At 39.3% G+C, this 23,407-nt stretch overlaps 1 protein-coding gene across 1 annotated transcript in view; it reads left to right on the top strand.

The window, feature by feature from the left end:
- Window positions 1-23,407, top strand: part of LOC124619168 (WD repeat and FYVE domain-containing protein 3) — a 297,546-nt gene that overhangs the window by 235,402 nt on the left and 38,737 nt on the right. Inside the window, exons 48-49 of the mRNA XM_047145406.1 lie at window positions 814-1,037; window positions 4,396-4,649. Coding sequence (XP_047001362.1) covers window positions 814-1,037; window positions 4,396-4,649 — 478 coding nt within the window. The remainder of the gene's footprint in view (window positions 1-813; window positions 1,038-4,395; window positions 4,650-23,407) is intronic.

Below are 23,407 nucleotides of genomic sequence, written 5' to 3'. Positions count from 1 at the left end.
GTTCTGAAGCTGAATATTTCCAGCATTCTTTTTCATTGTGTCTGTCTGCAGCTCAGCACCTCCTCTATGAGTTCAGTAGAAATCTATTCTTTCCTTATTGTTGTTCATTTAATCATATATCTCTGCCAGTAAAGTAGGATTCATTGGAAGAGTTATTATGAACTCAAATTCACCTACGAGGGAGACGGATATCACAATGCTCTGACTCATTTTCCACTGCTATTTCTCTGTTGTATTGTTCCTCTGTCTGGTAGAGATATTACTGAGCCTCATCACAATCTGATCATGGAGTTTTTTTTTAAATCCAATCAAATTTTGTGAGGAATCCTCAGTTTTGGAGTGACTTTTCACGTTTTTCTTTCATCTGAAGGCTTCGTTATCTGATTGCTACTTTAGAATACGCAAATATTTAGCAAAACATGGTTGAATTGGTTTCCACTTTCATTTTTCCCAGATCGGAGCAACCTACAGTTACTTTCATTTCCCACCACACCTAGCCTACTTTTTTTTGTTAAATTGAAAAAAAAAGATTAAAAAAGTGTCAGCACAGTGGATTTATGAACCATAAAGTATTTCTTTAACTCTCAAAGATTTGCGGTGTAAAAAAAAAGAGTCATGCCTATGTGACCTAAATCACATAATTTCTAAAAATATTCTTTTTTTACTCTCATATGGAGTTTTGATAAAGTAGATGGTCAGACACTGATAAAAGTCAATGTGTTTGAAAAATATATTAATTTATTAGCAGAGCCTATTCAGGTGCTACACTTTTGAAGTCACATTAACTGAATATATTACTTCAATTTTTTTCAGTATTGATGATCCTCTGAAGAAGAATGCAACTATTGGTTTCATCAACAACTTTGGTCAGATTCCAAAACAGCTTTTCAAGAAGCCTCACCCAGCTAAAAAAATAAGTCATCGTACATCAGTGATAGATCCAGGCCCAATAACACCAGGCCTGAGTTTTACCACAGGAGATAGGTTATTCTTTCATAATCTGGATAATCTTCGACCTTCACTACAACCCATCAAAGGTAGGAATTACTATGCAATAATTTTGGTGTAGCCTACCTAGTACAGTTTTATTCACTTTTTGTTAGGTAAAACATGATCTTTCTTTGTATTGACAAAAATCTGAGAGTTAGTTTACTCTAAGAACAAGAGGTGGTGCTGCAGTACCAGCAACCAACAGTCATACAAATCTCACTGGATGCTGGCTCTTTAAGATATGTTAATTCACTAATGTCAGCAACAGCAATTTATGAAGGACAGTGTGCTGTTAGCCCCATTTGATATCCAAAATACGTTTCATTGTTGATTCTCACCCTGTTTTCAAAGATATTGCTTTACAAGGTGGTATTGTTGAAGTTTTCATTGTACTTAACTACTGAAACATGGATTGTCAAAATTTTGCATTCAGACTTTGCATCTGGTGTTAGAGAATGAATTAAAAAGGATTTTTCCTATATGCAGATGATTCTTAAATATCCTGGAGAGGAAGATCTCAGAACCAAATAACCATCAGTGAAGGGGTAATTTGTTAGACAATAACTACTATATATGCCTGCAAATAAGCAACAAACAAATAAATGTAAAGTTTAACAAGACTGAGTAAGGTAATAAGTAAATTTCTCTTTCAGATTATACAGAATTCCCTAAAGGAAAAATCTCTCAAACTGTTTTTATCAACCCTAAACTGGAATCAATATTTTGACAAACATAACTGGAATCGTGGGTCCAAATGGACCCTTGACTAAAAATTCAACACAATCCCCATAAAAGAAATAATTCGTATGTAAATGCATAATGATTGTATCAAAATAAGTTTTATTTCAAATAAAAATCAAGTTTAGTGTTATTTTTTAAACTTCAAGTCCTATGTCTCATATTTTACAAGAATTTTTAGTACCTTACTTTGGAATGCTACATGATTACAAAAAAAGCTTAGATTAAAAAACCTAGATACACTATGGAGTTTCTCATACTTCCCCTTAATTTAAATAGGGACTCTTTATGCCATCAGTCAGAAACAAAAATAAAGAAAACAAAACATGGAAGTGTCCAAATGTTATCTATATCAGCACCTGAACTAAGAATGGCACTTGGTACACAACACATTTTTTTCTGCATGTCATTTACAGATGAATTTAAAACATTTGTTGCATTTTTGTGATTGTTTGCAGTCAGTTCTAGGACCACATTAACATCATCTTCCTCTTTTTCGTGAACCACTCTGACTACAAGGTGAATTTTCTAATCGTAGGTCAGTTTGGGGTTCATCAGCTGCCTCTAGAAAATTATCTATCCTACTGTTCAAATCTACTGAAAATGAAGAATACTCCATCTTTCTTTCTATGTAAATAACCTTATCAAATTTAGCCCAATTTCTTTTATGTAATGATTACATTTCATATGTTTCCCACCATTTGATGCCTTCCATAATACGAATCCATTTGCACTTGCAACTTTCAATATTGCTGAAAAAATTACACATTTCCATTGTTGAGTTCTTCTAGAGACTGAATAATTGGCGCATTTATGATCTATTGTATCAACACCACCTTTTGTTCTGTTGTAAAATTTAATTATCTCAGGTTTTCCATTGTTTTCATTGACTGAATTGTCATGGTGCATTGATGAATTTATTTATTTTTTTTTTTTTGACATAAGATGCCAATGTTTTATCCTTCATGAAACCAAATACATAGATCCAACCCGTTGTTTATTGGCTAAAAATTCTGGTGGTATTTCCCTTTTATTTTTGTGCATCTTTCCAACGTAAGTCAAATCATTTTCAATCAGTTTGTCAACCAGCTCCACAGAAGAGAACCAGTTGTCAGCAGTTATATTCCTGTTAGTTCCAAATGAATGTTCCGCAAGCTGAAAGTTGGCTTGTTTTATTAGTGAGTACTTTGCCCATATAGATAAAAGCATTGTAGAAATGGTGTGTTTTAATGTTGCAAAGGCACGTAATCTTGATGTCATATTTATCGGGCTTCGATTTCATGTAAACCCTGAAAAAAACATTTCCCTCTAAAAGGGCAAAGTATTTCATCAGCTGTCAAATATTCTGAGTAGCTATAGTCGTTTTGACAATTCTAAATGAAATTCCCAAATATTTCTGAGATGAGAGCAGTGCAGTTATTAGTTCTTCTTTCTTCCCTAGAATTCACATAATCAAATCTCAAAGCAGATAACAGGAACATAAATTGCTTTACTGACATCATTATTCTGAATAAATCTCGGCCTGTTCCATTAGTTGCCCATAAACTTACTATATCTTCATGGCCAGATTTGAATACACCTGATAACAGCAACAACCCAAATAATGCTTTTATTTCCATAATACTTACATGGTTAGTGTAAGTAGCATTAGTTTTATACTTTTCTGAATATTCTGTTATTTTCTGATTAGTGTTAGTGCAAATATGTACGGTCATTTCATCTGAATCAGCAGCTCTCATGATTAAATTGGTGACATGTTTCACTTTTCATGAACTGTACTGATGAGACCAGGCAGGTGAGTGATGATGTTGTGGTTTTTGACTCTGGACATAGCTGGTGGTTGTGTAGACCTCTTGAATCGATTATTACCTTGAAAATATGCACTTCTTGACAACCAGCTATCTCTCTCTACTGAATCATCAGACGCTGAATTACTTGAATCAGAGGAAATTTATTGTTGTGCATTTTCATCGCCACTTACGTTCTCTTCAGAACAAGGTCAAAAATCACTTAAAGATTCTGTGTCTAAATAATTTTCATCTAATAATAATTCACAGATTTCTTTATCAGTGAGACCCCGCTGCATTGTGGAGACCCCGCTGCATTGTGGCAATAAAGTGCCTGAAACACAACAAAATTAGTCAGTATATACTGACTAAATAAATCCTATATCTGGAATTGCGGGTCAAGTTGGACCCAGGGATGTCACTTACCTCCACTTCCAGTAAATTTCAAGCAGTGAGCTCCTGGTCCCTGGTGCACCTCAAAATGTGCTGAGATTATACTGGTGTGTGAAGCTGCAACTCCGCGTGTTTCCATTGTCAGATGTTTTTATTGTTGTCGGCGAGTCCACATGACCCACAATTCCGGTTAAGGGTTAATTTGTAATCTTTCACACATTTTGCAAGAACAATTGAATTACAAGCTTATGGAGAATATTTCAGGAGATAAGATGCTCTCCTGACACTGCTTAGTGTCTCTATGTTGAAGTAGTGATCAATAACATAAACATTATTATATTTTGTAATTATTACACATTCAGTATTGGAATAAACTTAGGTTTGGATGTATTTTCTGTTGAGTTAAACAAAAGAGTCAGTTTACATATTATCATGAATTAGTTGAAACCATTATTTTATGTTTAATAAACTGTTTATCTTGTTGCAGAACTTAAGGGCCCAGTTGGACAAATCTTACATGCTGAAAAAAACATTTTAGCAGTGGAGCAGAACAAAGTATTGGTACCTCCAGCTTACAACAAATACGTGGCTTGGGGCTTTGCAGATCACAGTTTACGCATTGGTAATTATGACAGTGAAAAGGCTGTGTTTGTTTCTGAGGCAATGGTACAGAGCAATGGGGAAGTTGTTGCTTGTGTGTGTCCCTCTCCTAAGCTAATTATCACAGCTGGTACTAGTACGGTAAGTTATACAAACTTTTAATCTCTTCTGTTGTATATTTTTTCTAGATTCCCTTGAACATGTATCAATTTTCCAATCAATTTTTCTGTCTAAATTGTGTTTTTAATTTTCTTGAGAAGAAGTTAAGGAAAAATTAGAGAAAAATGTTACTCTTAACGTAGTACCCAACAGTATGTAGGGCTACCATTTCGTTTGAAGTAACATAAATTACTTGTTACTATAATTAATTGCACTACAAACCATGTCCACTATAATGCCTAAGTTTGCTAGTGCTGTAACATACATCACCTCAATGCCAGAGGGCAATTTTGTGAGAGACTGTTTATCCTGAGAACTGGTTGATGCTGATGAAATCTTCTTGGGCTTCCATCCAGGTGGGTGCGTTAAAATTTCACTGGTTGTTGCTATATAAATTAGAACTGGACAGTGCTTTGTTCCATTCAGCCCCATATATTACGTTCGGAAATATTGGATTCTATTTGAATTGAACATGTGTAAGATTGAATATTTGTAAACTGGAAACGGAGGAGGAAGTTCAGAAAACCGAGGAAAGAATAGTGAAATCAAAGACAGAAAAAAAATTCAAATGGAAGAGTATAGTGTAGAACAGAGAGACTGTAAAGAGTGTTTGAATGTCCTCTTGGTGCACAAAATCGAGGAACAAGATTTGTGATGTGAAATGGTGAATGACTGCAACATGTGAAGTGAGATGTCATTTTTTATGCTATTTTCTGCAAGTGAGTCACTTATGTGCTACAAATAGTTAACTTTATAGTGTGTCTTGTGAGAACTACTGGCACTTGTTCCCCTGTCCATTAAAAACTGTCAGTTCAAGAATAATATTATCAAAAAGATAGATTGCTACTCCCTGTAAAAGTGACACATGAGTTGCAGCCTGAACCAATGAAAGGACTCTTTACACATTGAGGTTTCGGGCAAAGCCTTCCTCAGAAAAGCTCTCTGGCCAAATTGCAACTGCTGCATTGAACAAAAGCAGCAGTCTGGAGTGAGGTGTGGAATGGGGAGGTATAGCCGAGCATGGGCATGGGGGGGAGTGCTGCTCGGTAGATTATGCAGAGACTAGAGGGCAGCAGGAAGAAGGCCGTGGGTAAGGGCCAGGAGAGAGCGGTGGGGGGTGGGGGGTGGGGGGGGGACGAGAAGCAAAAAAGGAGAAGATCAAAGAAGGGCAAAAGACCTGTGGGTGCACTGACAAAAGACCAATGCACAATGAGGGTGAGGGGACATGAACTGGGAGGAGGTGATAGGGGGGAGGGGGGGTGGGTAACTGTTGGGTGGAGAGTCTGGGAGCAGTAAGTTACCATAGGTTGAGGCTGGGATAATTTCAGGAGCGGAGAATGTGTTGTAAGGATAATGCCATCTGCAAAGTTCAGAAAAGCTGGGAGTGGAGATGAGGATTCAGATGGCCTGGGTTGTAAAGCAGCCTTGATGCCCCATTGTAGCTGGTTATTGTGACCCAAATAAAAAAAATTTGACCTTCATTGATCAACACCTCCAACGAGGTACCCATAACCTAGCCTCTCATGTCAGATATACCAACGACTTACTTCACTGACACTCCATCAGCCCCACTCGATAACATCCTGGATCTCTACATGTCACTGTTGATGCTATTTCTCCCTCGTGCCCATGGTCTTACCGCTATTGAATGCTACCTCTTCCGACATTCTTCAGACTCCAAACCCATTACTTCATTCCTCAGACATCCTACTAACTTCACCCCAACACACAGCTATTTCTCCTTTGAAGGGAATGTACATACAAATTCACACCACAGCCGTGGGCACTCACAAGGCACCCTCATGGGCCAACCTGTTTGTGGGCCATCTAGAGGAGACCTTCCCAGCCTCTCAAAACCCCAAACCCCTGGTCTGGTTCAAGTTCATTGATGATATCTCCATAATCTGTCCTCAGGGTTAAAGCACCCTATCCTCATTCCTTCGCAACCACAACACCTTCTCTCCCATTCTCTTCACCATCTCCTCCTCAACCCAGCCTGCCACCTCTCTGGATGTTGACCATTACCTCTCTGATGGCTCCATTCACACCTCAGTCCACATTACATCCACCAACGCCCAACAGTACCTGTATTTCTACAGCTGCTATCCCTTCCACCCAAAAAATGCCTCCTATAATGCCTGGTCACTCGGAAACAGCGTATTTGCAGTGACAAGAACTCCATTGCCCAGTATTCAGATCATCTCACAAAGGCCCTTACAGACAGGCACTATCCGCCAGACCTAGTCCACAAACAGATTTACCTTGTCGTACATCCACATCTAAATGGATACTCTGCAAATAACAAGTGCCTGGCAAGAGGTTCATTGAACCACCTTCACAACTTTCTATTATTCCAATCTCATATAGCGCGCGGAAGGAATGAACATCTATATCTTTCCATATGAGATATGAGCTCTGATTTCCCTTATTCTATTGTGGTGATCGTTTTTCCCTATGTAGGTCGGTGTCGACAAAATATTTTCACATTTGGAGCAGAAAGTTGGTGATTGGCATTTAGTGAAAAGATTCCATCGCAACAAAAAACGCCTTTGTTTTAATGATGTCCAGCCCAAATCCTGCATCATTTCAGTGGCACTCTCTCCCATATTTTGCGATAATACAGAATGTGCTGCCCTTCTTTGAACTTTTTTTATGTACTCCGTCAATCCTATCTGGTAAGGATCCCACACCATGCAGCAGTATTCTAAAAGAGGCAGTCTCATTAGTAAATCTGTTACATTTTCTAAGTGTCCAGCTAATAAAATGCAGTCTTTAGTTAGCCTCCTCCACACCATTTTCTTTGTGTTCTTTCCAATTTAAGTTGTTCACTATTGTAATTCCTATGTATTTAGTTGAATTTATGACCTTTAAATTTGACTGATTTATCATGTAATCGAAGTTTAACGTATTCCTTTTAGCACTTGTGTGGATGACCTCACACTTTTCATTATTTAGGGTCAACTGCCAATTTTTGCACCATTCTGATATCTTTTCTAAATCGTTTTGCAATTTGTTTTCTTCTTCTGATGACTTTATTTGTCAATAAACTACAGCATCATCTGCAAACAACCGATGATGGCTGCTCAGATTGTCTCCCAAATCGTTTATATAGATGAGGAACAGCAAAGGGCCTATAACACTACCTTGGGCAACGCCAGAAATCACATCTGTTTTACTCAATGACTTTCCATCAGTTACTACAAACTGTAACCTCTCTAACAAGAAATCACAAATCCAGTCACATAACTGAGACGATATTCCATAAGCACGCAATTTCACTACAAGCCGCTATTGTGTTACAGTGTCAAAAGCCTTCCAGAAATACAGAATCGATTTGAAATCCCTTGTCAATAGCACTTAACACTTCTTGTGAATCAAGAGCTAGTTGTGTTCCACATGAACTATGTTTTCTATATCCATGTTGACTTGTGTTGATAGATAATTTTCTTTGAGGTAATTTATAATGTTTGAACACAATGTATGTTCAAAAATGCAGCTGCATATTGGCGTTAATTATATGGGCCAGTAATTTAGTGGATTACTCTGACTATCTTTCTTGAATATTGTTGTGGCCTGTGCAACTTTCCAGTCTTTAGGTACGGATCTTACATCTAGTGAATGGTTGTATATGATTGTTATGTATGGAGCTAATGCAGCAGCATACTCTCAGTGGAACCTAATTGGTATACAGTCTGGACCAGAAAACTTGCTTTTATTAAGTGATTTAAGTTGATTCACTACTCCGAGGATATTTACTTCTACTTTACTCATGTTGGCAGCTGTTCTTGGTTCGAATTCTGGAATATTTACTTCGTCTTCTATTGTGAAGACATTTTGGAAGGCTGCATTTAGTAACTCTGCTTTGGCAGCGCTGTCTTCAATAGTATCTTCATTTCAGTCGCGCAGAGAAGGCATTGATTATTTCTTGCTGCTAACATACTTCACATATGACCAGAATCTCTTTGGATTTTCTGCCAGAAAAAGAAAAAGTTTCATTGTGGAAACTATTATAAGCATCTTGCATTGAAGTCCGCGCTAAATTTTGAGCTTCTGTAAACGATCGCCAATCTTGGGGATTTTGCACCTGTTTAAATTTGGCATGTTTGTTTGTTTTTGCAACAGTGTTTTGACGCATTTTGTGTACCAAGTATGATCAGCTCTGTCGTTCGTTAATTTATTTGCTATAAATCTCTCAATTGTTGCTGATACTATTTCTTTAAATTCAAGCCACATCTTTTCTACACTTACATTGTTAATTTGGAAGGAGTGTAGATTCTCTCTCAGGAAGGCGTCAAGTGAATTTTTATCTGCTTTTTTGAACAGGTATATTTTTAGTTTATTTTTGGAGGATTTGCGGGTTACAATATTCAATCCCGCAACGACAACCTTGTGTTCACTAATCCCTGTATCCATTTTGGTGCTTGTTATTAACTCAGGATTATTTGTTGCTAAGAGGTCAAGTGTGTTTTCACTACCATTTACTATTTGCGTGGGCTCATGAAGTAATTGCTTGAGATAATTTTCAGAGAATGCATTTAGTACAATTTCGGATGATATTTTATGCGTACCTCCAGAATTAAACATGTATTTTCGCCAACATATCGAGGGTACATTAAAGTCACCACCAACTATTACCGTATGATTCAGGTACGTGTTTCTAAATCAAACTCAAGTTTTCTTTGAACCTTTCAGCAAACTGTATCATCTGAACTGGGAGGTCAGTAAAAGGATCCAGTTATTATTTTATTTTATTCCGGTTACCAACAATGACCTCTGCCCACACTAACTCACAGAAAGTATCTACTTCAGTTTCGCGACAACTACTTCTGACAGCAACAAACACGCCTCCGCCAACCGTGTTTAGCCTATCCTTTTGGAACACTGTTAGGTTCTTCGCAAAAATTTTGGCTGAGCTTATATCCTGCTTTAGCAAGCTTTCAGTGCCTATAACGATTTGAGCATCAGTGCTTTCTATTAGAGCTTGGGGCTCTGGTACTTTCCCAACACAGCTACGACAATTTACAACTGTTATACCAATGGTTCCTGTATCTACATTTTTCCTGTGTTCAGCCTGCACCCTTTGTGACTGGAGCCCTTCTTGTGTTTTCCCGAGACCCTCTAACCTAAAAAACCACCCAGTCCACGCACACAGCCCCTGCTGCCCGTGTAGCCACCTCCTGCATATAGTGGACACCTGACCTATTCAGCGGAACCTGAAACCCAACCACCCTTTGACTCAAGTCAAGGAATCTGCAGCCTACACAGTTGCAGAACCATCTGAGCCTCTGATTTATACCCTCCACATGGCTCTGTTTCCACAGTCGGCCCTGTCGACTATGCTGCAAATGGCCAGCTCTGCAAGCAAGACTGGCAGCATTTACCAACTCTGTTAGCCGCTCGAATCCAGAGAGAATCTCTTCTGATCCAAAGTGACACACATCATTGGTACCAACATGAGCCACCACCTGCAGGTGGTTTCACCTTGTGCTCTTCATGGTATCCAGGAGGATCCATTCCAAGTCTGGAATGACTCCACCTGGTATGCACACGGAGTGCACATTGGTTTTCTTTCCCTTCTTGGCAGCCGCATCCCTAAGAGGCCCCATAACGCACCTAACATTGGAACTCTCAACTATCAATAATACCATCCTCAGTGATTGTCTGAATCTTGCAGACTGAGATGTTTCCTCTGAAACAGGACAAGTGATGGCATCTGGCTCAGCAACAGTGTCAGCCACAGATAGCACCTGGAACCTGTTTGTCAGACGAACCGGGGAGGACTCACATGCAGCTGCCTGGGAAATCTTTCACTGCCTCCTACACCCTGGGGCGACCTCCCACTCAACAACTCGTGAGGGGTCAACCTCAGTGCAAGCAGTTACTGGGCTGGCCGCCGTTGAGGACGATCAGAGTACTCGGACGTGCTGGACATCTGTTGGATCCCCACATCCAATGCAGCCTCAAGCTGTGTAACCGAGACCATCACAGCCTGGAGCTGAGAACAAAGTGTTACCAACTTGGCTGACATCCACACACAGCAATCGCAGTCTCTGTCCATACTAAAAACCGTGGAAATCTAAACTAGCAGATAAACAGACTATTGGCATGTGCTGCAAAACTCTACTGTAGACATGACGAAAATACAGGAAGTGTGTCTAAGAAATTAGATTAATATGCAGAGATTCAAACACCTAACTACCAAAGCACTCAGGTTAAAATAAATTATTCGCCCCTGATGAGGAACGTGTAATGTGTCAAAAAATTGGTTTACTTTCTGATGCAAATGAAAAGGCAAGAACTGTGGCTATTAGATAATAAATTAACATGCAGAAACTCAAGAGACTAAACTATTAAAACACACAGATCATGATATAAAATTTGCTCCTGGTTAGGAATTCGTAAAAGTCACAAACTCAGTTACTTCCCTGTTGCTACGTGTGTCTCGGCTTGCTGCTGCTGCCTGACTCACATTTTCAATCCTCCCCCCTCCCCCAAGAGAAATGAGGAACATCTTACCTAAATCCTTCCCACTACCCCTAAAGTGGTGTTCTGTCATCCACCCAACCTCCACAACATCCTAGTCCATCCATATGCCACACCCAGGCCCAAGACCCAGGTGCAATACCTGGCTGGTCCACTCACCCAGTAGTTCCTATTCCAGTCTGTCATGGGCTTATCATACCCCAACAGAGGCTTGGTCAGCTGTGACAGCAGCCATGTTGTATACCAGCTCTGCTGCAATTATTGCACAGCCTGATGTGTCAGTATGATTGCCAACTAGCAGTGCATGAGGCTGAATGGCCACTGCCAAACTGTGGCCAAGAGCAAACTTGACTAGCCTATGGCACAAAATGCAGCTGAACATAACATGCTCAGTTTCGATGGTTGTTTCACAACCCATGCCATCTGTGTCCTCCCCTCCACCCCAGCTTTTCGGAACCACGCAGGTGAGAGTTATCCTCACAACACATTCTCTGCACCTAAAATTATCCTGGCCTTAACTTACAGCGAATCTATTGTTTGTCCACTCTCTACCAACAGTTTCTGCCCCCTCTGCCCCATCACCTCCTCCCAATTCATGTCCCCTCACCCCACTGTGCGTCGCTCTCTGTCAGTGTGCCCACTGATCTTTTCCCCTTCTCTGCTCTTCTACTTTTCTGCTCCTCGTCCCCCCCCCCCCCTTCCTCCCTCCCCCACAGGCTCCTAATGATGTGCCTGGCAACCTTGTCCTGCACGCTCTGCCAGACAGCGCACTTCTCTGCCCCCACGTGTACCCTACTATTCCTCTCTGCCTCACTCCTGATTGCTGCTTTCATTCAACGCAACAGTTACATTCTGGCTCTAATGGCCAGAGATAGCAGTCGTGTGTGTGAGGTGTGGATGTGTGTTTCCTTTTCTGACAAAGGCTATTGCCAAAAGCTCAATGTGTAAAACAGTCTTTTCGTTGTGCCAGTCTGCAAGTCAACATGTCGTGTTTATGGTGAGTAGCAGTCTATCCTTTTCATAATATTCTTGATATTCCAACTTGGAGTTTTCATTGTTAAATTTCAACATTATTCAGCAAAGAGTCCAGAAGGCTCCTCTGAAAATACTCTGCAGTCATTTCAGCAGTTCTGTTTCAATTAGATTGATAATGATTCTATGTGCTATCACCTTACAAAAACAGTAAATACAATTAAATATAAAGGCAAATGTATTAAAGAAATTTACCGAGACAGATGTGCCGTGTGGTTTGATGATGTTGAGCATCCAGCTGAACAATGTGATGCATGGGACCTGAGTGTCTAGCATTCTGTGCCAGCAGCTTGCTGCTACCATCTGGTAGCAGGTTGTCTTGAACTGTAGAGTGCAACTTGTACTCCAGCGTACTCAAGGAATGATATGATTTCCATCAGGCTGTTAGTTTAAATGAGTACTTTACTAAGGCTGATCTTCACTGTTCTGGGTTAAATGACACTTTGGCGCGGAACAGGTGTGAGTTTTGCTGCCGCAGAAGTCTTTGGTCACTTATCAAATAGCATTGAAAGTCTGATAGATAACCAATCAGCATTTAAAAACAAATTAAAATAATTTCTGAATGACAACACCTTCTACTCAACAGTCTAATTTTTAGATATGAATTAGTAATCACACAATTAAAAATGTAAAGAAACTTTCATGAAACTGGCGTGTTTCACATCATTATGAAGTGTCACGTTCATGAGCCATGGAACAAGCATTAATCTAATCTAATCTTTAATCTAAGCATTACTAGTCTGTTTTGAACTCGGGCTTACTTTCAGGCGCACACATCAACGTGGCAATATTATGCTCATTAGTACATAACGAGGACAGTGTGTCCACATTCATTTGTGCACTTGAAAATGAGTTGGTGGTATGTATGCCAGTGTACTGACTCTCATTCCCCAGATACCATAAATATCGTAGGGTATATTCATGATATGAATATAATAGAGGGAAACATTCCACATGGGAAAACTGTGATTTACCAACTGACATGCCTACACTGTGAAGCCTTCTATGTGGGAATGACCAGCAACAGACTGTCCATTCGCATGAACGGACACAGGCAGACAGTGTTTGTTGGTAATGAGGATCACCCTGTGGCTAAACATGCCTTGGTGCACGGCCAGCACATCTTGGCACAGTGTTACACCGTCCGGATTATCTGGATACTTCCCACTGACACCAACCTATCAGAACTCCGGAGATGGGAACTTGCCCTTCAATATATTCTCTCTTCCCCCGCCCCCCCTCCAGCCCCCCCCCTCCCCTCTGGCCTCGATCTCTGCTAATTTCAAGTTGCCACCCCACGTACCTCACCTGTCATTCAATAACATCTTTGCCTTTGTACTTCTGCCTCGACTTATATCTCTGCCCAACATCTTTGCATTTAAATATGTCTGCCTGTGTCTGTATATGTGTGGATGGATATGTGTGTGTGTGCGAGTGTGTGCCTGTCCTTTTTTCCCCCTAAAGTAAGTCTTTCCGCTCCCAGGATTGGAATGACTCCTTACCCTCTCCCTTAAAACCCACATCCTTTCGTCTTTCCCTCTCCTTCCCTCTTTCCTGATGAAGCAACCTTGGGTTGCGAAAGCTTGAAATTTGTGTGTTTTTTCATTGTGTCTATCAATATACCATCGCTTTCTCTTTTGGTAGGGTATATTCAGATGCATGTGATCACTGACATTCTGAGTGGCAAAATGTTATTTTGAGATGGTGGATACATACATGTAAGACACTACAGTGGTGACCATACTTTGACAGCATGTACTATTCACTTTCGCCATGGAGAAACTGAAATGTTATGTTTGAGGCACAATCAGATATAATGTATGACATCTGCTATTAAGTACCGAAAACAATCTGAACAGCAACCGTTAACCAGTGAGGCTATTAAGAGAGAGAATATTATAATTAGCATGCACATTCTTATGTGAGAATTAAGAAAGAGTCACAGGACGGAATATAGTGCCCTATCTGGAATAAGAAGACAGAAGGTAATACATTGAAAAGCATGGAAGCTCAGGCAATATAGAGAAACAGGAAGAATAATAGGAAGTTCATTGTGGAGGAGGAGGAGGAGGAGGTGGTGGTGGTGGTGGTGGTGGTGGTTGCTTTGACTGAATGGCTCCAGTAGGAACATACACTCTGAATGTGGCCTGTCTTAGTGGGATAAACTTAGGTTTTAGAGTACAAATTCTGCACATTAATGTAGAATATATGGTACATACAGAGGCTAAGTAAGAAAAATGGTTGTACTTTCATTTGTGTCTCTTGTTATGTATGCATGTAGCCAACATTCAGTTTTTCCTTTGTGAGCTAGTGTGATCATGTGGTTTTGGGAAATTGGTTTCAAATATTGTCATTTTAACGTGTTGTATGTGGACTAAACTGGCTGCTGGTATCATTTTTCTGTTTGTTGGTTGCATAAAAATTTGTGCGCATTAAGGTGGCTATAAATGTAACTACACACTTGAAAAGCACACATGATCAAGCGTTTCATACAATCGAGCACAAATCCCTCTCACCCTCACATGGCTCAAGCATGCATGTACAAGCATCAGTTCATACCTGAAATATGTCGAACTTGGATGACTGGCCCAACATAGCAAATGACTTTGCAGTAAGATGGAATTTTCTGTACTTACTTTGCTGCACTGATGGAAAACATGCAGAGATAGTTTCTTCAGTAAGTCACTCATTGTATATTAATTACAAATATACTCGTAGAATGGACCTACTTACCATAGCAGGTGTAAATTATAGATTTATTGTGTTAGATTTCGGCACAGATAGTAGAGTGTTGGGTGGTGGTGTTCTTCAGAATAGAGAATTTTGAGAAGCCTTAAAAATTTGAGAAACTAAAGTTGCAAATAGTTCATGAAAAGTGCCATATGTATTTGTAGGATATGATGCTTTTACTTTGGAGGTTGATACACTAAAACAATTCAGGCAGTGTGACTTGAACTCCATAAGAATAAAAATTACAGCTACCATTAAGCAGTTGGCACATTATTGAGCACATTTCAGCGATTTTACAGCAGTCCTTAGGATTTTTCACACAACTAGAAATTTGAAAGTAGGCCGGATTGATAAAGTAATAAAAGTAACTGTTGTTTTAAATAATTATTTAATGATTATGATGGGTCAAACCCTTGCTGCTTGTGAATATCTAGATTGTGATGATGTGGAATATGGCAGAATTCATGCTGGCATAACATCGGATAATTTGTACATGTTACCATCACAAAGGTCTGTTGCTGGAAACATTGCATTTGATGCTAACTACATTAGAGAGTTCATGAAGTCCTTTGTAAAGAAAGACAAGTTCCTTGGGTGCAAACTATTGTGCATTAAACTATATAAAATCAGAATAAGTACAATAAAACTACACATAAAAGTTTTGTATAAACAAATAAAGGCAATATTTTCAACTCTGACTGCACCATTATAACTGGCTCCCAGTATTCTGGAATACATATCACTTGTCTTCTAAATTATGTACTAACTGTGAAAATACCGTGGCACTGTTTTTACATCTGATATGCCGCAGCCCCTAATTTATAATTACTTTCCAATCCCCCCCCCCCACTGTAATTTGATCTCGGCGAATTTGTTTTCTGTTTTTATTACACCTTTTTCTGATGCAGGATAAATTGCTTTATATTTAACAAGAAGGAAATTGTACACAGTGTCCCTTTTTGCTTTATAATGATGCACATTTGTTTTGATATTCCACAGTAAAGTCTGACTTCTAGATGAATAAAATCTTCCAACGATGCAAAGTTGAAATGTTTTAGACTTTTTGATGTGACTTCTACGAAAACTGTATCACAACTGATGTATGCTTGTTGGAGCCTCCCTGTTTTTGGCGCACACACTCAAATATTCACACACTCGCATTCTTGCACAAGCTTGCATAATTCAAATTTGATTAAGCATCAAGCAGCTTCTACAGTCCTGATACTAGTGCCCATTTACCCTACACATGCTCAAGCGTACTTTCACATGCATGCTTGTCAGGTGTGCAGTTAGTTGTACGGCCACAAATATGATATACCATGTATTTTTTATAATTCTCCAAGCTGTGCAAAATGTAATATGTACTAAATTGGTGGTTGTGACTTACATTTGTGATTTCCACAAATTGGGCAGTAATATTTCGTTTGAAACAGTTATTTCTCATTAACTACAGTGTACATTATGTGGTTAGTACTACATTTTTACATCGTCCAACTGAAATTTTGTGGCATGTTAGATTTTTGATAAAAAGATTCATAATTCACGTAATCTGTACAGTTTAAGTACACATAAGGACTGTAGTTTGTTTCACTAAAATATCTTTTACTATCCATAACTATACATTGTGTGGAAACTTTTGATTTTTATCTGCTCCTCTCGTTAACTCCGATATTTCTTGTTCTGTGTGAATGTACATAGTGCTGCTTTGGGATAGAAGTTCATTGATTTTAATTAGAATGGAACCCCAATGCAAATTCTGTTTCTAGATGCACAATAAGTTTGCCAAAATTTGTGCAACTGGAAAATGATGCAGTTTGATGTGTTAGATGAACTACTCCCATGGACTTCCTTTCCATTAAAAAAAAACTAGCTTGCAAACTACCGTATTTACTCGAATCTAAGCCGCACTTTTTTTCCGGTTTTTGTGATCCAAAAAACCGCCTGCGGCTTAGAATCGAGTGCAAAGCAAGCGGGAGTTCTGAAAAATGTTGGTGGGTGCCGCCACAACTAACTTCTGCCGTCGAATATATGTAGCGCCACACAGGCATGCTTTGTAGGCACAAAGATACATACTGGCACCAAAATCCCTGCGTCAGTAAATAAATTTAAAAAAAAAGTGGAAGATGAGCCTTTTTCCTCCGCCCAGAGTTTCGACCACTGCATTTTGGTACATTGTCCAAGGAAGTGAATACAAATTCTGTATTGTTGATCTTCGAATGTAGCAGCATTTCAATGTACTACAAAAATCCGACTGGCAAGACTGTTTGGGATGTTTGTCAATATGGCCAACTCTACATTCTGAATTTTTTCCTACCTGTGAGAAGAGATGGTTGCTAATAGGAGCTTTTATGAATTGTGAATCACATGTAGTATTCTCTTCGTCACAAGATTAATACGAATATAAACATTTTGCCATGTATTGTTTCGTGTTTGCTACTATCTCATTTAAATCCTGTCTGCCTAATAAACTACGAAACTAGAGTGAGACAACAGCAAACGGGGAAGAATATACATATCATGTCATGTTTATATTCGTATTATTCTTATGCCTGATAGTGATACAGTCAGAAATGAAGCACGGCAACTGACTATATTTTTAAATCTAAGATGACTCTAATTTCTGTGCAGAATGTAATGAACTAAAGAGGCGCCTGCAAAGATTTTGGAACGGAGAAAAATTTTCGCTAAAATTTCGTTCAGAACATCATCTATCATACGCAGTCTGTTATTTGGTTCTTGTTGATCATTATCAAAGAAAGCAGTAGTGTAAGTAACAACAAATGTTTCGCTAATGAGACGATTCCTCTCTATTTTTTATTTGTAAGCAGCGGCAGCGCGCACAAAAGCAAGCCACGCCGCGAGCGGCGACAGGCCGTAAATACGCACTATCAGAATGCGACAAACAATGCATGACACAGTGCAGTAATGCATTTTCAGCTTGGAGTGATGTAAACACCTATAACAAAGAGAACGGCACTTATCAGATCAAAGAAAAATAAGCAATCAATTCAAACCAGACGAAGCACGTGAAAAAGGAAGGATATCCGTATAAATACAGACGGAGCGCGTGACGCGTAGCAATGGCTACCTGGTAAACCGTAACTGCTAAGCTTATGACTCGAACCAAACTACTGCAGCTGTATCATCATTCATTCGACCTAAATTGTGTCTCATATTACAACTAGACGAACTTTGTTTCGATTTGGAGGTGCGACCTAAAACTTTTCTCTCCCCTTGAATTTCGAGTCTCAGATTTCAGGTGCGGCTTAGATTCGGGAAAAATTTTTATCCTTGATTTTGAGTCCAATTTTTCAGGTGGGCTTAGATTCGAGTGCGGCTTGGATTCGAGTAAATACGGTACTCGTTCATTTTATTATCTATGTGTTTCAATGACAGTAGTAAATGCTGTCATGTACAGAGGAAGCTTTGTGTGAGGGGAGAGCTGCACATCGTACACTAATCTTCTTTTACCACCTTCACCACTGTACGCCACACTGAAATAGTTGCAGAAGGAGAGGCACCAATTAATCTTCATTCGCTCATACATGCAATGAGTAATAGTATCTCTGAGGGAATTGAAGGCAGGCACTCGGAAGAATAAACACTTGTTTTCATTGTGTACACCCGGGTGACTAGTTGAACAAGTCGGAGGCTTTTCTGCCACCAACTGAAGACATAGTTTGCTACCAGTTACAGACTGTGCCTCATGCTCGAAGAAACAAATGTATGTTGTCTGGGTTCTGAGATCATACTCCTTTTCTTCCAGAAAAAATCAATCTTGACCATGGTGTTCCAACTAAACTCACATAAGGCAGCATTTTTGCTGAAACCATCAGCAGACAGGTGGTTTTGAGACATGTGGGAGGCCTGATCTGGAGAATCTATGACAACATTGTGCTGCAGGACTGAAAGTGCAGGACCACCCTAATTGGCTCAGGGGTGCAGTACACACTATGGTCGGTTACCGTTGTAGGTAACTCTGTAAGGAATGCACATGAGGTTTTTTTTGTGATGGCCCTATCCACTCAGAATAAACATTGCTCTGTGGGACTCCAAAACTCTCATATCAGTCACCATTCGTAATAGATGAGAATGTTAAGAATTAGTGATCAATTGTAAAATTATCCACACGAAGTGTCAAGAGTTTACAGTATTATCAAAAAGCAGCAATACTCATTTATATAATTTGGTAGAATTCTGTTAAAAGTAGGCACTTTGTGCCTGGTGACTGCCAGCTTTTAATTATCAAGAGTGTAGTAGCACTGTAGAAGCTATTGTTTATGCCTACCATGTTTCATTTAGGTTTACTGGTCTCATGGTGCTTGTGCTATAAACTGCAGGGATCAGTTCCTGGTCCATTGTTGGCACTGCCTATGCCGACTCCTTAGGAAAAATGATTTACTGTCCACAAGTAGAGAAGATATAGATTCAGAGGCAAGCTCCAAAACACAACACATACTTACATCAGATGCACTCTATAAAGCAGGCAGGGCAGGCCCTACTCCCACTGGTCAGTTCTTCTCTCTGAGGTTGTCCTTGTACCCTCTCTTCTAATAGCAAATCAAGAATTAGTTCACAAACTATACAGTATATGTCTAATGTGCAAATATTTCCTTCTCATTCTTATTTTTCAATGTATTACAATGGGGTGACAAAAGTCATGGAGATACCTCCTTTTGCCTGGCATAGTGCAGTAGCCTGATGTGTCCTGGGCTCAACAAGTTGTTGGAAGTCCCCTGCAGAAATACTGAATCATGCTGCCTCTATGGCCATCGGTAATTGCAAAACTGTTGCTGGTGGAGGATTTTGTACATAAACTGATCTCTCGATCGTGTCCCATAAATATTTGATGGGATTCATGTTGGGCAGGCTGGGGACTAAATCATCCATTAGAATCGCTAACAACTGGTGACATGGTGTGTTGTCATCCATAAAAATCCCATGTTTGAGAACATCAAGTCCATGAATGGCTGCAAGTGGTCTCCAAATAGCCAAACATAATCATTTCCAGTCAATGATCGGTTCAGTTGGACCAAAGGACCCAGTCTACTCCATGTAAATACAGTCCACAACATTATGGGGCTACCACAAGCTTGCAAGGTGCCATGTTGACGACTTGTGTCCATGGCTTCAGGGGGTGTGCATCACACTCAAACCCTATCAGCAGCTCCTACCAACTAAAACTGGGACTCATCTGACTAGGCCATAGTTTTCCAGTCATCTAGGGTCCAACCAATATGGTCATGAGCCAGGAGAGGAGCTGCAGCCGATGTCACGTTCTTAGCAAAGGCACTCACAATGGTTGTCTGATAATGTGCCCTATTAACGCCAAGTTTCACTGCACGGATACATTCGTCATATGTTCCACATTGAATTTTGCAGTTACTTTACACAGTGTTGCTTGTCTGTTAGTCAGACAACTCTACGCAAATGCCACTGCTCTCGGTCATAAAGTGAAGGCCATTGGCCACTGCGTTGTCCATTGTGAGAGGTAATGCCTGAAATTTGGTATTCTCAGCACACGCTTTACACTGTGGATTTCGGAATATTGAATTACCTTACAATTTCCGAAAGGGAATGTCCCCATGCGTATAGCTCGAACTACCATTCCACTTCCAAAGCCTGTTAATTTCCGTTGTGGGGCCACAATCACGTTGGAAATCTTTTCATGTGAAACACCTGAGTACAAATGACAGCTCTGCCTAAGTACTGCCCTTTTGTACCTTGTGTATGCAATACTACCACCACCTGTATATGTGCATATCACTACCCCACGACTTTTGCCATTGTCCAAATCTATCTCCACATTATTTACTGCCAGCCAGCTTTGTCCTAAAAAATAACTGACTTACAGACATACAACCAAGATCTGCCATTCATCATATGTTAATAATATTTCTTTCCTTCTTGAGTACATTGTGGCTTCAGTTGGGAGGCATTTTGCAGCATTCCCAGCTATTTGAGGCCCTGTATATATTGGTTATTGGCCACCATACATTGTTCTTATTATGTTAAGTGTCCTGACACTTAGTAAACAGTGTATGTGGTAAACAGGAAAGAAATTGTTTCTAGTGTTTGCGAGAATACTCTTGTAATCCAAGAAACATCTGATAAGTTCTTAACAACTACTATATCATCCATTAGTGTCCATGCTGTTTCAACTGCCATTCATTCAGTGATATGCTTTTTTTATGTTTGCTGCTACTAGACATGCTAGACACTGAACCATTAGTACCTCCAACTACAGTAGAGGTTAAATATAGCCATTAAAGTGGATAAACAATAGGTAAAGCTATAGCATAGGTCTCACATACAAATTAAAATGTGTTACAATATCAGTGAAAATAATCAGTCTTTGAAAAATAATTTAACTGCATAGGTAAAAAAAAATCTACTCACCAAGTGGCAGCAGGAAAAAACACACATAAAGGTTAAAGAAATGTGTAAGGTTGCAAATCCAGTGGCTGCTTTTTCTGGCAGAGGGGTTGAAAGTGAAGTAAGAGGAATTAAGGAAAAGACTGGCAAGGTTTAGGAAATGGAGAGAGTTTGGAAAAGTCGCTCAGATCCCAGGTCGGGGGAGACTGGTGACAGGATGAGAAGAAAAGACTGATTGTTGGGGCTGCACAGGACAAGATTTGAAAACCTGAGAGCATAAAAGTGGAAGATAGGGTAATAAGCAAGACAGTGATCACTGACAACCATCATCCTAGAGTTTATAAGAGCGGGGGGGATATAGGTAAGAAAATAAAAGACATAGAAAACTAAAAACCAGACCTGCAACTAGCAAAACATATACTGTGAGAGGAAAAGCCACCTGTGTAATGAAACATGCTGTGTACAGGCTTTCATGTAAACACTGTTCGGCCTTCTTCATTGGTGTGACTACCATCAAGATGCCAATTAGGATGAACGGGCATAGACAGTGGGTGTATACAGACAACACACACTATGCTGTTGCAGAGCATTCTCTACAACATGACAGTCCTGACCTCAGTGCCTGTTTCAGCACACACGCCATCTAGATTCTTCCCCCCAGACACAAGTTTCTCAGAACTGTGCAGATGGGAGCTGACGCTAGAACTTGTCCATGGTTCTCGTCACCCACCTGGCATTAACTTACATTAATTATTTTCTTTAATTGGTCTTCATCATTTCTTCTCAGCAACTATCCATTTCTTCGTTTCCTTTTAGTTTCCTATATCTTTTACTTTCTGACTTGTCTGTTGTTTGCGTGTTTTGTATTTTCACACAAGTGGAAAAAATACAAATAGAAACAAGACAAATAGTGCAAAAGAATAATAAATGAAAAACATAAACTAAAAAAAATGAAAAAAAAAAACGAAATGGGGATATTTTTTTAAAGGATTTCCTCTTGCCTTCAGCAGGTTAGGATTTATTTTGTGATTGCAATTTCGGCATTAAGCCATTTTCAAGCATAAATCTTGTCCTTGAAAATTTCTTAATGCTGAAATTGGAATCACGAAATAAAATTCTAACACCTGAAAGCAAGATAATATCCTTTAAAAATGTATAGAGGCTGTGGGCCCATACAACAAGAAAATAAAATGGGAGTAAATTGTTGCTACCTCCTTGTAGGTTATTCCTGGTTTCAGCAAAGAGCAAGATAAAATTATTTTTATCAGGTCACCATTATGGATCTGTCATTTTTAATTCTACAATGCTCACATCAGATTTGTTTTCAGCAACATGAAAATTGCTTAACAGTTCCTTAGATTTTACAAACATCTCTAATAACCTGAGCTTAAACGCAATGAATTAATTACTTTTTCCTGTAAAATTTGGTGACAGACAAGACGGCAGATTTCCTTGTAAAAGACACGTAGAGTTTTATAATTGCCTAATCTTACTTTTAAGGGATAAAACATCCCCTGGAAAATAATTAACTGTATTTGGTTTCGGGGGATTATCTTCGAAACCATGGAAGTTACCAAATTGTTTGAGATACATTTAACAGTAGTCAAGTCAAGAAAATGGTATAATCACATTTTGTAACAATTTTGTAGTTTACAAAATACTACCATAGTGAATGGTTTATGGGATATTTTCCAAAAATGGAATTTCAAACGCCATCATTGTTGTACATGATTGAGTTTAGCGTCATACTTTCTTTCATTTTTATCATAAAAATTTTGTAATTTTGTAAAATTAACTGATGGTAGCGGGGATATTTTGAAAAATATCACTATTGCAAAATTTGATTATACTATCTTTAAGAATTTTATTACTATTAAACTTTTTTTCTCTCTCATGGTTTCAGAGATATTAACTTAAAACCAAATATGTCATATTACCTTTCGGAGGATGTGTTCACCCTTAAAATTGCGCACGTGCATGCATGCACGCATGCACGTGTGCACCCACAAAAAAACACACACACACACACACACACACACACACACACACACACACACACACACACACACACTACTGTAAAAGTGTCCTAGTTTAAATATAATCGACAGTTGACACCAAGG

Source organism: Schistocerca americana, chromosome 1, assembly GCF_021461395.2.
Source record: "Schistocerca americana isolate TAMUIC-IGC-003095 chromosome 1, iqSchAmer2.1, whole genome shotgun sequence".
NCBI lineage: Eukaryota > Metazoa > Arthropoda > Insecta > Orthoptera > Acrididae > Schistocerca > Schistocerca americana.
Note: the sequence above shows the minus strand (reverse complement) of the source record. Positions and strands in the feature narration are given on the sequence as shown.